This window comes from Antechinus flavipes, chromosome 6, assembly GCF_016432865.1.
Source record: "Antechinus flavipes isolate AdamAnt ecotype Samford, QLD, Australia chromosome 6, AdamAnt_v2, whole genome shotgun sequence".
In the NCBI taxonomy this organism is placed as follows: Eukaryota; Metazoa; Chordata; class Mammalia; order Dasyuromorphia; family Dasyuridae; genus Antechinus; species Antechinus flavipes.
The window spans coordinates 176,872,131-176,889,308 of record NC_067403.1 but is presented as its reverse complement, the minus strand read 5'-3'; the positions used below and the strand labels follow the sequence as shown (position 1 = coordinate 176,889,308).

The following is a 17,178-nucleotide window of genomic DNA, read 5'->3' as shown; positions in this document are numbered from 1 at the left end:
TATATATATATAAAGTTTCTCTTTGAATTTTTTTATTAAAACTTTTTATTTTCAAAACATATACATGGATAATTTCTTTGAATTTCTTGATTTTTTAAAAACTTTTTATTTTTCAAAACATATGCATGGACAATTCTTCAACATTAGCCCTCGCAAAACCTTGTGTTCCAATTTTCTCCTCCTTCCCCCACACCCTCTCCTAGATGGCAAGTAATCCAATATATGTTAAACATGGCAGAAATATAGATTAAATACAATCTATGCATACGTATTTATACAATTTTGATCTTTATTTGTATGGATGTTGTTTGTTTTTGATGGATATATGGGAGAGTGGGCCTTGTGTGCAACTTTTCACCCAGTCATCTTCCCTATGTCTTTATTCTGATAACTATTTACATAGAATTTGTTTTCTTTGAAATTCTATGTGTTTTATTTTATACAGCTAAACATTATTCTGAGAAGGGGCACTTAGATTTTTTTAGGTAGCCCATGATACAAAAAGGGTAGAGAACCTGTGATTTAGAAAGTGGGAAGGCCTTGGAAGCTTGGAATCAGTATGTTGTTTAATAAGCAGGCCAAGAACATGATTACCCCTGCCCTTAGGGAATCTCTGGCAGCCAAGTGCAGGATGGGTTGGAGGAGGGGAGAGAAGTGAGGCAGGAAAACCAATTAGAAAGTCCTTAGGAGTCCAGATGAAGATGGGAGGAGACACAAATGCTAAGGGAAGATTTGAACCAGAGTCTCCTGATCGTGAACCAGTGTCCTATTATTTTTATACTTTTGACTCTCCAGGACAGATTTTAGTACTCAGCACAAAATAAAAATTTTATGTGTATTTTTTCAAATAAAATATTATCTTACTCAGATCCCATTTTTATTAAATGAATTTATTAAGTTTTTTTTAAATAAAATTTATGTAATTGCTTTGTTTTCTCCTGATTTTAGTTTTACTTTTTATTTGTTTTTTCCCTCAAAAATTCTGTCTAAGTTATTCTTTGACTTTTTTATTTCTTTATAGCAGTGATTCTTAATATGGGGTGTGGATGTCCCCATGAGGAATGAGAAGCTTATCTACAGAGTAAGGGACACTAAGTAGCTGTATAATTCTATTTACACTGACCTATTTTATTTTTTCCACCGCCTATGTATGATAAAGTCTACAATAGATTTTCTTTCATATTAAATAGGGGGTACAGGAAAGCTTGCTAAAAACCAAGAGAATATGGATCTAAAAAGAGTGGGATCCTTTGATTTATAGATATGAACATTTTTCTTTCACAATAAACAGACTCTATCTTCAAGGTCATGGCTTTCCTGCACAATTCTCCCTAATCAAGAAAGAGTGATTATTTTCACATTTATTTAGCAAGTACTGAAGACTACATTCTAGGTGTTGGATATAATCCTCAGTTTATAACACGTGATCCATCGAGTTGTACTGCTAAGTCAACAAATCAAGTCAAAAAAGCATTTGTTACTAATCACTTACTTTGTGCCAGGCATTCCAATAAACCCTGAAGATAGAAAGGCAAAAACAATCCTTGCCCTCTAGGAGCTAATGAGGGGGAGACATCATATAAACAACCTCTTATAAACAAGTTGTAGACAGATAAATTAAGACAATCTCAGGGCAAAAGAACTAAGATCAAGGCAGCCAGGGAAAGACTTCTTGTAGAATATGGGATGTTAGCTGATACTTGAAGGGAGCCAAGAGAAGATGAGGCAGAAGAGAGTTCTAGCCCTGGAAGAAGTGGAAGGAAGAATAGACTCTGAGGCTCTTTCTACTTGAGAATCTTTTTTTTTTTTTTTTTTTTTTTTTTTTTTTTTTTTTTTTTGCACACCTAAATAAATGATACTTAAAGGGAGCTAAGAGAAAAAGATGAGGGAGAGAGTTCTAGACATGGAGGTCAGGCATGGAAAATGCATGGATTCAGGAGATGGGACAGTCAAGGAAGCCTGTGTCTTTAAATTAAAGCAGTTATGGAGGAGAATTAATTGTAAGAAGAAAGGCAAGGAACAAGTCTGCTGTTGGGATATATGAGATGGTAGTAATGGATGATAGAACCACCACTTGCTTCTGTGTTTTTTCATGGTCTTTGGACTGGGAAGGATGGAACCAAAAGTCAACTAGGGATCTCTTAATAGGAATTATTTATTTACCTGTGGTCACAAACTGTTGTGAATTGAGGCAAAAATGAACGTTAAAAAAGCTGTTGTCATGCTAACTTGTTACCTCCAGGTGGGGCCCAAGGTAAGGATATGAAGAGAATTTATAAACCTCTCAATAGTATCCTGGAATTTCCTTCTTTTGTTCTGTCTGGTTTGGTACATCAGGAGGAGGGTGGTAAGAAAGACTAGACTTCAGAGTAGGGTCCTAGAGATGCTGCTCTGTGGATCTTTCATTCATCCCTTGCCTGACTTAGCTCCTTGTCTTTAAGCATCTTTCCTCACACTGCCTACCTGGTGTCCTGAGCTTTGTGCTTCAAGGTGCTCCAGTCCAAGGTGACTTCTTGTTATATGACTTACTTTGGAACCATCCAAACAGATGAGCCTCGGATTCAGTGAACCATCTCTGACTGTAAATAATGCTCCATTGGAGAAACAAGTTTCATTGTTTTGTAGTCTCATTTGACCCTGCTGTAGAGCTGTGGAAAAAGTCCTGCTTCTAAAACTGATTCTTCATTCTAAAGCCCAGCATGGTCCAAAGTGGAAGGAAGAATAGACTCTAAGGCTCTTTCTATTCTAAAACCTAATCTTTTTTTTTTTTTTTACACACCTAAAAGTATGGTTGGTTGGAATAAATGAAGGACTAAATAGATCAGAATTGGTTTTTATCAGAAGGGAACAGATGTACAGAAAGTGTATCAGAAAAGACATAGGGATCCTCTGAATTCTCATATTCTTTCTCTGTGTGTGTGTGTGTGTTAATATGTTAAAGGATAAGTTAAATACAATATATGTATACATGTCCATACATGTACATATGCTATACAAATGTACATGCTGTACAAAAAGAATTGGACTTTGAAATAGTGTACTATTAGCCTGTGAAGGAAATAAAAAATGCAGGCAGACAAAAATCGAGGGATTGGGAATTCCATGTAGTGGTTCATAGTCATCTCCCAAAGTTCTTTCGCTGGGTGTAGTTGGAATTCATTACTGCTCTATTGGAATTGATTTGGTTTATCTCATTGTTGAAGAGAGCCACATCCATCAGAATTGATCATCATAGAGTATTGTTATTGAAGTGTATAATGATCTCCTGGTTCTGCTCATTTCACTCAGCATCAGTTCATGTAAGTCTCTCCAGGCCTTTCTGAAATCATCCTGCTGGTCATTCCTTACAGAACAATAATATTCCATAACGTTCATATACCACAATTTACCCAGCCATTCTCCAATTGATGAGCATCCACTCAGTTTCCAGCTTCTAGCCACTACAAACAGGGCTGCCACAAACATTTTGGCACATACAGGTCCCTTTCCCTTCTTTAGTATCTCTTTGGGGTATAAGCCCAGTAGAAACACTGCTGGGTCAAAGGGTATGCACAGTTTGATAACTTTTTGAGCATAGTTCCAAATTGCTCTCCAGAATGGCTGGATGTGTTCACAATTCCACCAACAATGTATCAGTGTCCCTGTTTTCCCACATCCCCTCCAACATTCCGCATTGTCTTTCCCTGTCATTCTAACCAATCTGACAGGTGTGTAGTGGTATCTCAGAGTTGTTTTAATTTGCATTTCTCTGGTTAATAATGACTTGGAGCATCTTTTTTATATGAGTGGAAATAGTTTCAATTTCTTCATCTGAGAATTGTCTGTTCATATCCTTTGATCATCTATCAATTGGAGAATGGCTTAATTTCTTATAAATTAAAGTCAATTTTCTGTATATTTTGGAAACGAGGCCTTTATCAGAACCTTTGACTGTAAAAATGTTTTCCCAGTTTATTGCTTCCCTTCTAATCTTTTCTGCATTAGTTTTGTTTATAAAAAAATTTTCAATTTCATATAATCAAAATTTTCTATTTTGTGGTCAATAGTGATCTCTAGTTCTTCTTTGGTCATAAAATCCTTCCTCTTCCACAGGTCTGAGAGGTAAACTAACCTATGTTCTTCTAATTTATTTATAATCTCATTCTTTATGCCTAGGTCATGAACCCATTTTGACCTTATTTTAGTGTTAAGTGTGAGTCAATGCCTAGTTTCTTGGGCTCCTCTTCTTTATGTATAGATAGTGAGGTACCAGGACTGTTGAAGTATGATTCTGGGCGCTCTGGCTGTTTCAAATGTAATTATAAAATTAGAGTGTGTAAAAGATTACTATAAAATCTAGTTTGAGGAACTATTTCTCAAATTTTAGATAAACAGTCATGATTTTGAGGGATTTAATACTGAAATTTGGAGTGATTTATCTTAGAATTTGTTATGTAGTTATTTTTCAGTTGTGTCTGACTCTTCATGACCCCCATTGTTTTGGGGGGTGGGACAAAGGTACTGGAATGATTTGTCATTTCCTTTTCCAGATCATTTTTTAGATGAGGAAACTGAGGTGAATAGGCAAATCATTTGCTCAAGTTACACGACTAGTACATTTCTGAGACTGGATTTGAACTCCTGAAAATGAGCCTACTTGATTCCAGGCCTGATTCTGACTCACTGCACCAACTAGTTGCCCATTTGTGGATTCAGTCTTTATTTAAAAAGAAGGTTTTATTGATTCTTTTTGTCTGTTATTACCTAACCTGTCCTCCCTTTCCCATTGAAACTGCCCTTGTAACAGAGAAAAACAGTTAAGCAAAACTTCCCCCAAAAGACAGTGTATATAATACTTGATGCACCCATCACTTCTCTACAAAAGAAGTAGTCCTTCACTTCTCTACAAAAAATAGACATATATGCCTCACCATTTGTTGTTTAGGAAATTAATAATTGCAGGGGCCATGTTGTCTTGTTTTCATTCATTTTATTAATTGTGCATCTTGTTCTCCTGCTTACTTTGTGCCAGTTAATATATTCTATATTCTATAATAGCATTCCTGTGTCATTTTTTCCATGTTCCATGATCAACGGGTACACACTTTGTTTCTGGTAAATTGTAGATTTATTCTTGTTTGGTCTTTAGAGGCAGCTTGTGCCCACTGGATAAATGGTGGAGCTTAGAGTCAGAAAGCCTGAGTTCAAATCCAGCCTCAAATACTTCCTAGCTATGTGACTTTGAGAAAAACACTTAACTTCTATGTCCATTTTCTCAATTGTCAGATAGGAAAAATGACAGTATCTGGCTCCCAGGGTTATTGTTAGGATCTAATGGGATGATATTTATAAAGTCTTCATTTGCTTAGCACTTAGTAGGTGCTTAATAAATACTTGTTCCTTCCTTTCCCCTTTTAATCTTAACATCCTATTATAGTAACAATCTTTAAAAAAAAAAAAGTTCCACAAATAAAAGCTGTAAATAATTAGATATTGCAAATATTGTGGTGTTCCTCATACACAGCAAAAAGACCTTGGTTTAAGGTTGAGCCAAAGGTTAAAAGACTGTGATGTGAAATGATGGGACTTTTATCATTGCGTGGCATAGGGCCAAAGGGGAAATGATAAAACAGAGTTTCTCTGCTCATTTCCTTGCATATCCCTGGAACAAGAATTCCCATCTGCCTAATAAGGGTCCCAGCACACATAAAGCAACTCCAGGAAATGACCCCATTCACTGTGGTTTTGCCAGACTTTTGGATCTGGAGAAAAGAAAGGTGTGCTGGGTAGAAATAATCCATCACTTTTAATTATTCCATGTTCTTGTGTTTTTCACTACCAGCAACTTATCCAAAGACCAAAAGATGTTTCAACTTTGGAACAAACTAATTAAGATTAAAATACAGCAAAAATCATAGCATTTTAGTTACTGAAAGTACCTTGTATCCCACTGGATCATTCTCCTTGTTTTATAGAAGATGTGATAGCTAAGTGAGCAGTCCAAAGTAATTCCAGTCAGCAGGCATTTATTAAATACCTACTATGTGTCAAGCACTATGGTAAATCCTGGGTAAGAAATAAAGGCAAAAATTAATCCCTGTTCCCAAGAGGCTTGTGGTCTAATGAAGAAGACATCTCTATCCCACTTAGTACAAATGAGACAGATCTGTTAATAGAGGGAAGGGTCTAATAGTAAAGGAGAAAAAAAGGGAATGAGTAGAGTTTTCTTATTGAGAGCGGGATTTGGGCTGGGACTTGAAGGAAGGTCAGAAAGCCATTGTGGATAATATGGTATAAAAGAAGGAACCAGGTTATAAAGGAGTTTGAACATCCAACAGAGGATTTTGTTTTTGATCCTGGAGGCAATAAGGAACCCCCAAAGTTTATTGAAAAGAAGAGAGAAGTAGAATGGAAGAGGAAGGGAAAGGGTGAGGGAAGAAACAAGAAGTCTAGACTAATACTATTATTTACATTCCTGTACTGATTCAAGATTGTATTACAAAGTACTTTAATCCCAGCAGCTCTGTGTGGAAAAGTATTGCAAGTGTCCTCATTTAATGGAAAAGGAGGAAGGGTCAACAATGGATTGTTAAGGACTAGAGTTACTAAGTATTGGGAAGCAAATGTTAAAATGGAGAAGAGACTTGGATTCAAATCATCCCTCTATCTCTCATTTACTAATTGTGTGACCTTGGACTTGACTTCTTCATCAAGACTTAGCCTCTGAGACAGTTTCCGAGAACATTACCTCTTATTTTATTAGGAAAATTGAGGCCATTTCTCTCTTCTTAATATTTTTCTCCACCTTCCCCTTCTTTGCTCAGTACTGATGAAGAAGTAGCCTTCTATTTTGCCAAAGTAAATCTTTCTAAATGCACCTTTGATTCCATCCTCTCTCATCTTCTCTAACAGATTGCCTCCACCATCATCATTTGTCTCTTACTCATCTTCAATCTTTCGCTATCCCTATGGCCTACATATGTGCTCAAGATTCTATACCTAACAACCTCTTTCCAGATTCTATCATTTTCACTAGCTTGCAGATTATATTTCTTCTCCATTTCTTAATCAAAAGCCTTGAAAATACCATCTAAAGTTGGTACTCCCTCTTACTCAGTTTTGAATCCTCTGTGATTGGGCTTCTTGACATCATCAGTCAATTGAAACTACTCTTTTCAGAGTTACCAAAGATCTTACAGTTACCAAAATGGATATCTTTCTCATTTCCCACTCTTATTGACCTTCTACAATATTTGACTTTGTTGACACTTTCCTGTGACACTTTCCTCTAGGTTTTTCTGAGATTGATACTGCTGGATCATTTCTGGTTTTTTTTTTTTTTTTTTCTGGATCTTCATCCAGGTCATGCTCACTTACTGGGTATCCTCCAAGGACTCCATCCTAGGTCTTCTCTTTTCCTTTTATGTTTCCTCACTTGCTGATCTTAGCAACTCCCATGACTTCATTTATCATTTTTATGAAGATAATTGGAGCTCTATATATCCAACCATAGTCTCTCCTAAGCACCAGGCCTGCAACAGGCAGCCAATTGCCTATTAAGACATCTTGAACTAAATGTCTTACAAGCATTTCAAACTCAACATGCACAAAAAACAACTCATTATCTTTCACCCTAAACCTTCCACTTTTCTTTGATTTTCCTATTTCCTAGTAGCCTTCCACTATCTAACTTCACAACCTTACTTCCATGTTCTTTTCTTCGTGCTCACTCCCTATACCCAGTCACTTGCCATATTTTGTTTCTGCCTTCCCACAAACTCCTCTTTCTCTCCATTCATTCTCTATCTGTCTTCCTATCATTATTTCATGTCTGAACTATTTAATTAACCTCTTAATTGAATTCCCTGATTCAGGTCTTTTCCTACTTCAATCTCCAAATTGCTTTTTAGAATTGCTAGATCAACTTACATCTCCACAATTGTATCAGTATGTTAGTTTTTCCTATATCCCCTTCAATAATGATGATTTTAGCTATCATTTATATGGTGCTTTAATGTTGTGTGTGTATGTGTATGAATAAAGATGTATGTAAACAAAATATATAAACATATACATACATATATTTATATGAAATTTCATTTGATTCTTACAACAAACTTGAGAAGCTTCTTCCCCTCTCCATCTCTCCACTTAGAATCCTGGGTTTCTTTCAAGACCTAACTCAGACTCTTTTCTTAAGGAGGCTCTCTGTGACCCTCCTCTCCACCAGTTGCTAGGGTCTTCCTCTGTATGTGCTATGCATATATCTTATATATTATACATATATGTATATTGTTGTCCCTCCCCCCCCCCCCCCATTAAATCGTAAGCTTCCTGAGGGTAGAAAGGTTTGACTTTTTTTTTTTTTTTAATCTCTGGTGCTTGGTATATTTCCTTTCACATAGTGAGTACTTAATAAATGGTTGCTGATTGATTGATTCTTCATTTGGTATTTTTTTGGCTCTCGAGCATGACTCCCAAGAGAGTTGGGGAAATGAGATTTTAAATCCCATTTCCTGCTTTGGCAGAGACTTTCTACATTTCCATTTTCTTCCTTCCTGGCCAGTAATGGATTATGACTAGGGGGAAAAATGTCCAGCAAGATTATTTTACACAACTAAGAACGTTTTACTTACTTGTTTCAGAAATGATGAAAATCTTTTTCTCATTTTTGGATGCAGATGTGTTATTTACATATGCACTAAATTTTAATTTTTAAAATTTAGCTCTTCAGGTGCCGGAAATGTAGCAGACCGTGTTTTGGCTCAGCTCTTAACAGAAATGGATGGGATTGAACAGCTCAAAGATGTGATTATTTTGGCAGCTACCAATCGTCCAGATAAGATTGACAAGGTAGGAAGCACTGTGATGCTGTGGTATCTGCCCAGGGTTCCCAGAATCAGGGTTGGTCTTTTTTATCCAAATGATTTACTGATCACTTTTTCATTTAAGGATTGAAGAAGAGAAAGGGTCAGACATTGTGTGTTATTTAATATTGCTGAAAAAGCTTGCTAACATGCCTTTGAGTTTCTCTTCTACATCTTTTTTATTTCAAATGAATTCTGTCATTTGTTGCGGCCAATTTCTTTTTTTTTTTCCCTTTTGTTTCACTGCAACTTATTCTAATGCAGTGACCCATATGTTCCCTAGGCTTTGTGCTTCATCTGATTTATTTATTTTAAAAGAAAGGGAAAATTGTGTAATAACCCTTAAGATCTGGATTCCAATGCTACATTTGATAGTAAGTTAGGTGGTCCAATGGATTGGAGTCAGGAAGACCAGAGTTCAATTTTAGGCCTCAAATTCTTACCATCTGGCTGACTCTGAACAAATCACATAATCTTTGTCTGCCTCAGTTTCTTCATTTGTAAAATGGGAATAATAATAGTTCGGTTTATTGTAGAGATCAAATGAGATAATATTTGCACTTTGCAAACCATAAAGCACTATGTCAGTGCTCGATAACATTATTATTAATGCCATTATTATCACTATACTTTCTAGCCAGCTCTGTGACCCCAGGCAGGTAACTTCCTTTTTATATGCCTAAAGTAGCTCCGTGGTATTTATTACTAAATCATAGATCAACTTTAAACTGTGTTGGCAGAAACCTCTCCAGGTGGATACTTTCATTTTCCCAAGCACTCTTTGTTGAGTATCTCCTCTTTTATATCTAAAGAACTTTAGCTTTTGGCCTTCCAAAGATATTAGTAATAATAATGAGCAGGAGGATGAAGAGCATGGTGATGGTGATGATAGCTGGCACTTAAAATTTGCAATGCACTTTATTTGTTCTCCCATTTGATCTTTGAATTAACCCTTTAGGGTATGTTCTATGATTATCCCCCTTTTACAGATGGAAATGTATAAAATCTCTGCCAAAGCAGGAAATGGGATTTAAAATCTCATTTCTCCAACTCTCTCTGGAGTCCTGCACCGAAAGCCAAAAAAATACCAAATGAAGAATCAATCAATCAGCAACCATTTATTAAGTGCTCACTATGTGAGAGGGTTAAGTGGTTTGCTCAGGGTCGTGCAGCTAGCAAGTACCTACAGCCCGATTCAGACAGTGGTCTTCCTGTCTCCAAGTGTAATGCTCTATTTATTGCAGCACCTTAGCTGCTCCTGATAAAGGAGATTCTGAGGTTGGGTGGCACATAACTTAATCCCCTAGTGCTTTCTGCCCCAGGGCTGCCCTTTCTGTCAGGGTGCTGGAAAAAGGGATTGCTCAACATCCAGGATTGCTGTCCAAAGGCTGGCTGTTGGGTTTCACCCTTATTGCTTTTCCTTCATTCCTTCACGTGTTTCCTAGACTGAGACACATGGGATTACTTCGCTCACAGTGTAGTTTGCCTTAAGGTATTTGCTGGCTTGTATTGGATTTCACTTTTTGGAGCTTTGGGTCTTGATGGTTTTTGTCCTTTAAAAAAAAAAAAAAAAAAAAGGAGTGATATTTCATTTTAGAGGTGTCCAGAAGTTAGCTCAGTGCCTTGGACTAGTAAGCTCTTATTAAATGCTTGTTGACTGACTTTTCCCAGTTGGCTGACACTTTAGACATCAGGAAAGACTCTTCAGGTGAATGTAAGTGTAAAATCTGTTCCTGCTTGGTCTGAAACAAGGAGGATATCATGGAAGAATGGGAACATTGGAAAGCTTACCTTATGTTGGACAAACTGGGGATGTTTCCCCTGGACAAGCAAAGGCTTCAAAAGTCCTGGTAGCTGCCTTAAATTAAGATTTCTGATGCATGCCCATCCAAACCCCACTATCAGTCAAGTCACTTTCATCTCTGTGCTCCTAATTAAGCTGTAGCTATGTAGCATAATGGAGGGAGTTCTGGACTTGGGAGTCAGGAATCCTGGCTGAGAATGCTGCCATAGAAACTCACTAGCTATGGGATTTGGGGCAGGTCCTTTCTGTACCTCAGTATGAGGGGAGTGGACTGAGTGGTCTCAAAGATCTCTTCTTGGTCCGGATTTGTTATCCTAAGTCAGTTGAGTCTCTAGCTCATAATTCCCCTGCCTTGTTCTTCTTGGCCCCAGAGGATGCTCTTGGAAAGAAAGGAATCAGAGAGAGATACTCTTGCTTTAAGAACAAATGTGCTAATAATTAGAACTGCTCTAAGATAGAATATATTGCCAGGGGTGATGGTTAATTTCTTCTCATCAAAATTCTTTAAGGGGAAATCAGACAGCCCTGGTTGAATTTGTTATGGAGAATTCTTGTTTGTAGACGCTTGGGCCTTTGATGACTTTCCCAACTCTGAGATATTCTGAACATGGTTCTGGGCCTGTGGAGATTGGCATCTTCTTTTATCAAGAGGTCTCTAGTCATTTTTCTTGCTCCAGATTACTCTCTGTTATTTCAGGATTTGTACTAATTCTACCTTACTTGGATTCTCCAGGGCTAGGTTTTTTTTTTTAAGTGGAAGAATTGATCTTTATTCGTACTTTATTTTTCCAAATACATGCAAAGATAGTTTTCAACATTCATCTTTGCAAAACCTTATGTTCCAAATTTTTCTCCCTCTCTCCCTCCTCCCCCCTCTCCAAGACAGCAAGCAATCCAATATAGTTTAAATATGTGCAATCCTTCTAAACATATTTGTCATATTGAATAAGAACAATCAAATCAAAAGGGGAAAAACCATGAGAAGGAAAAAGCAAACAAATAACAATAACAACAAAAAAGTGAAAATACTAGGCTTTGATCCACATTCAGTCTCCATAGTTCTCTCTCTGGATGCAGATGGCACTTTCCATTACAAGTCTATTGGAATTGCCCTAATCACTTCATTAAATTGAAAAGAGCCAGGTCCATGACAGTTGATCATCACATGATCTTGTTACTGTGCACAGTGTCCTCTCAGTTCTACTCACTTCATTTAGCATCAGTTCATGTAAGTCTTTCCAGGCTTTTCTGAAATCAGCCTCCCTAGAGCTAGTCTTATGGATTTGTAGTTGAATTCTTGAGCTGGAGTCAGGGAGAACTGAGTTCAAATCAGTGTCCTCATCCTTAAAATCAGTATATGTGCCTGTTTTGTAAAGTTACTATAAGGTTCAAATAAGGTGATGTTTATTTTTATTTTAATAGCTTTTTATTTAAAAGTTATATGGCTGGGTAATTTTACAGCATTGAAAATTGCCAAACCTTTTGTTCCAATTTTTCCCCTCCTTTCCCCCACCCCCTCCCCTAGATGGCAGGATGACCAATACATGTTAAATATATTAGAAGATAAATTAAATACAAAGTAAGTATACATGTCCAAACCATTATTTTGCTGTACAAAAAGAATCAGACTCTGAAATGCTGTACAGTTAACCTGTGAAGGAAATCAAAAATGCAGGCAGACAAAAATAGAGGGATTGGGAATTCAGTGTAATGGTTCTTAGTCATCTCCCAGAATTCTTTCACTGGGTATAGCTGGTTCAGTTCATTACTGCTCTGTTGGAACTGATTTGTTTCATCTCATTGCTGAAGATTGCCAGGTCCATCAGAATTGATCATCATATAGTATTGTTGTTGAAGTATATAATGATCTCCTGGTCCTGCTCATTTAGCTCAGCATCAGTTCATGTAAGTCTCTCCAGGCCTTTCTGAAGTCATCCTGCTGGTGTTTCTTACCGAACACTAATTTCCATATTATTCATATACCACAATTTGTTCAGCCATTCTCCAATTGATGGGCATCCACTCAATTTCCAGTTTCTGGCCACTACAAATAGGGCTGCCACAAACATTCTTGCACATTAAGGTGCAGTTCCAGTTGCTATCACTGTGATTTTATTGGGAATGAGAACTCTTCCATCAAATGTAGTGACAACTTTTCTGCAACTGCTAGTCTTAGAGAATTGCCTCGAGAACTTAAGCTTATGCTATTCACCCAAGGTTATTATTTTACATATTTATTTATTTATCTTCATATGTGGGCATGACCCTAGTTTTCTTTTCCTCTCCATATCACCAGTCACCAACATGGTGTCTTTGATACTGTTAGAGGCCTATCAGATAAATATTTTCTGAATTTTTTTGAATCTACGTGATTCACAAATTATTCTGACTTTGGGTCTGCTTAGAGCTGCTCCTGCTTTCCCACTCAGACTGGTGGATGAGATCTGAATGAAAGAGTATCTGCTTCTACTTTTAGTTAGAATTGCATTTTCCAAGAATCGATACTTTTTTGGTCCCTAGCTCCAGTTAGCAATCATACATAGAGTCTTGGAGAATTTTTTCCTTTACAAGAGGTATTTTGTTTGCTTTTTTCCCCTTCCTGTGTCAAAACAATGCGGAGACTATTTATTTCTTAACAGCAGTCACACGAGAGCATCAGTGCAAGAAGACCAATGGCTACCTGCTTGTGGAAACAAAACCCCTTCAGAGACAATCCATTAAACTTCCTGTTTCGAAACCAGTTAGCCCAGTTTTTGCCACCTGGTTTGACTGAGGAAATTGCAGAGGGGGAAGGGGAAGCAAAGAATTAAACATGGAAATGGAGACCAGCAGGATACAGTGGAAAGGGATACTTGCTGACTTTTGGACCCTGTCTCTGGCCCCTGCCTCTCTCATTGTTTGGTCAAGTCCCTTCAGTTTTTTAAGCCTCAGTTTCCCTCTCTGTTCAAATGAAGGGGTTGGAGTTCTATTTCCAGCTTTAGGTTTATATAATCTCATGATTTCTTGACTTTGATGTCCTGGAAGGAATCTATCTTGACAGAGTCCAGTTTGGGCTCTAGTCTGGTTGGGAAGGTGAACTAAGAGGGCTTTCAATTTCTTTCTCCATTCATTCCTAGCTCTCCCCTTTCCCCCTCACCCTGCCAATACACACTCCGACACCTGGGAGATCATGAGCTTGAAAGCATGTGCCCAGCAAACATCCGGGGAATGAAGTGGCTTCCCTGCCTTGTCTGCCAGCTGCATTTCCATTTTGCTTAGCCAGAGGGGCCGATGGTCCTGGGTGACTGTTCTGAGCCCTGAAATTGATACAGGGAGCTAAAGAATCAAATTGTTTTACCTCATGCTGGTCTCATTTTTGAATGTCAAACACATTGACTCTGATGGGAAACACAAGCCAAGGAGAGGGGAATGATGGCTTGGGAGGCCGGGGGGGGGGGGGGGGGGGGGAAGGGGAGGCGGCCCTGGGGGGCCTCATAGGCCCCTTCCCCTTTGCCCCTCACATCCTGTCTTGAAGAAAAGTTGCATCCTCAAATGTCCTATTTGCATAAGAATGACAGGATGTGATTGGACAAATGAAGATTAATGCGATTACGTGATGTCAGAGCGACCCATTGTCTGAAGATTGATGACAGGCTGGATTTCTTCAGAATGGCATAAAGCAGGGTTTGGAGTTTATTGGGTCTTTGTTAAGGGTGGATGCCTATTGTAGCCATGTGTATGGAGACGTGGCCACATGGAGCACCTCGGTGGATGGGGGGGTGGGGGTGGGTTTGTTTTAGCACTGCAAGAAAAGGAAGCCTTGGACCTTCTCTCTCTCTGCCCAGGTGTTTTTCCCATGAATAAAACTTCCCCCTCCACCATCCCCACACATCCCCACACATGGTTTTCTTCTTTGAGATGTGGTTTTAATTTTGATGTAGACACTGTCAAATTGACTGCTTTAAAATCATTCGACTGTAAAACGCTAACCCTATCCTATACTTAGTCCGAAAACTCAGGCTTTGCCTTTGTGTAGTCTATTGAAAACCATTTCTAGGCATTTATGAGAGAGTAGAATGGAGCAATGGTTAAAGCCCTGATCTTGGAGTCAGGACTCTAACCTGTCTTGGACCCTTAACCAGTTAAGTAACTGAGCACATCATATAATACTCAGCCTCAGATACCTCTGATGTAAAATGGGAATCTCTTTCATAGAGTTATTGTGAGGATCAAATGAGATAGGATATGTGTGGCACTTTAGAAACTATAAAGCACTGTTTGAATGTTAACTCTTGTTAGGAAACCATTATACATACATATATATGTATACATACACACACATATATCTGAAAGGGAATTAAATTTTGCCTTTCTAGTTTATGATGTGTTTTGGATAGATTTGAGGCCATGGAGATTTGTTTTATTCAAATTAACTAATTTATTTTGCTATTATTATTGTTTTTTGCATGATAATTGGGGTTAAGTGACTTGCCCCAGATCACACAGCTAGTAAATATTAAGTGTTTGAGGCTGGATTTTAACTCAGGTGTTTCTGATTCCAGGGCTGGTACTCTATCCATTGCACCATTCTACATTGCCCATAATTTGCTTATTTTTAGAAGAATGTTTTATGGATGACTATTTTATGTTTCAAAGTTACATATTAGCTTCCCCTTTACTCCCACCCCACTTCATTTTCTACTATCTAGAGAGCTTTTTCTTGGAACAAAGAAAAAAAATTTAGCTAATGAACTGATAGAGAGCAGTGTCTGTCAATATATGCAATATTTTGCATCCATAGACCCTCCATCTTCAAGGAAAGGGCAGAAATAGAAAACCTCGTCTTTTTTTTTTTTCCCAAAGCAAAAATTGGTCATTATCAATCAATCAATATTTATTAAGTATGTACCATAGAATAGGCATTGTACTCAGCACTGGGAATACAAAAAGAGACAAAAGATAGTTTCTTTCCTCTAGGACTTTATAATCTGGCTAGGGAGACAACATGCAAATAAATGTGTACAAACTACAGAGAGGATAAACAGAAAGCTATGAACAGAGGGAAGGCAGTGGATTGAAGAGGGATTAGGGAAAGGCTTCCTGTAGAAGGTGGGATTTTTGTTGGGACTTAGAAGAAGCCGGGGAGTCTGTACAGTCAGAGGAGGGATAGTATTCCAGAGAAAATGCCCAGAGCCGTAGTGGAGGTGAAACAGCCAAGAGGCCAGTGTCACTAAATCGAATAGTGTGTGTCAGTGTGAGATATAAAACTGGAAAGGTAGAAGGGTACTAGATGATGAAGAACTTTGAAAGCCAAAGCATTTTGCATTTGATCCTGGAATTAGTAGGGAGTATGGGAATTTAGTGACTAGGAGGAGATATGATGGGAACTGCACTTTAGGAAAATCACTTTGGTGGCTGAATGGAGGATGGATTGGATTGGGAAGAGACTTGAGGCAAGCAACACCCTCAGTAATTATTACAGTATTCTAGGTGTAAAGGGATGAGGACCTGAATCAGGTTGTTAGAGGAAAGATTACGATGATCAATTTTTGTTTTAGTATTTTTTTATGTTCTTCATTACATATTTTTGTATGTATGTATGTATATTTTGTATGTGTATATATACAGATATATATATATATATATTTTCCCCCAGTCCTGATTATTTAATTCAACATCATTTGGTATAAGTTTTTATGAATCTCTCTGAACTCCCCATCTTTGTCATTTGTTTTATGTCTATTATTATCCCATTATATTGGGATACCACAGTGTGTTGAACCAGTACTCCTTCAATAGGTGCTAACTTTGTTCATCATCTTTACACCCATAAAAAGTGCCACTAAATATTTGGGGAATTATGAGACTTTTATTTCTGTCTTTGCCCTCCTTGCTATTCTGCAACAAATTAATTTTTTTTGTAAGAAAAATTAGGCTTTTGGGAAGAAATCAGATAATATGAATTGCTTGTCAGAGCCAGTTAACATCTGGTGCCATGGAGACTGGAGTTCTGTTTGTGCCCAGAAAATAGTATAAGTTTGCAATTTAAAGCAGTGGGTAAAGGATGCATGAGAATAAAGAAAGAGCTCTGATGGTCAGATTCAAAAACTTTCTTCACCAAAGCCATGAGTAAAGATAAGAGACTAGGAGAGTTCCTCACCAAGTTCAGCATCAATATGGTGAGCTCTATGAGTGGGAGGTCATCAGGCTGCCTAGGAAATTGGGAGATTGACCCACACTGGAAAATCCAAGCAGGTTATAGCTTTCAGTCTGATTGGCATTAGGATTTGACCCAGGTGTGGCCGCTGAACTTATGGGGAGATCCCTTTGAAAAATTTTATAAATGCTGTGAAACTCTTAGTGCTTTTGAAAGCATTTCTCTGACATAGAGAGCAAATTTAATGAAGACACGGCCCCACTGTTGACAGAGATTTTACAGGCAACTATTACAATATTCTACTTGTGAGGTGATAAGGGCCTGAATTAGGGTGGTGACTGTGTTTAGAGAAAAGATTATGATTATATAGTATTCAATTTTTGCTTTACCAC

The 17,178-nt window shown here is 37.8% G+C and overlaps 1 protein-coding gene across 1 annotated transcript in view; it reads left to right on the top strand.

Annotated features, from left to right (window-relative positions):
- Positions 1-17,178, top strand: part of SPATA5 (spermatogenesis associated 5) — a 242,584-nt gene that overhangs the window by 66,830 nt on the left and 158,576 nt on the right. The window contains exon 14 of the mRNA XM_051966244.1: positions 8,706-8,832. Within this exon, the coding sequence (XP_051822204.1) occupies positions 8,706-8,832 (127 nt within the window). The remainder of the gene's footprint in view (positions 1-8,705; positions 8,833-17,178) is intronic.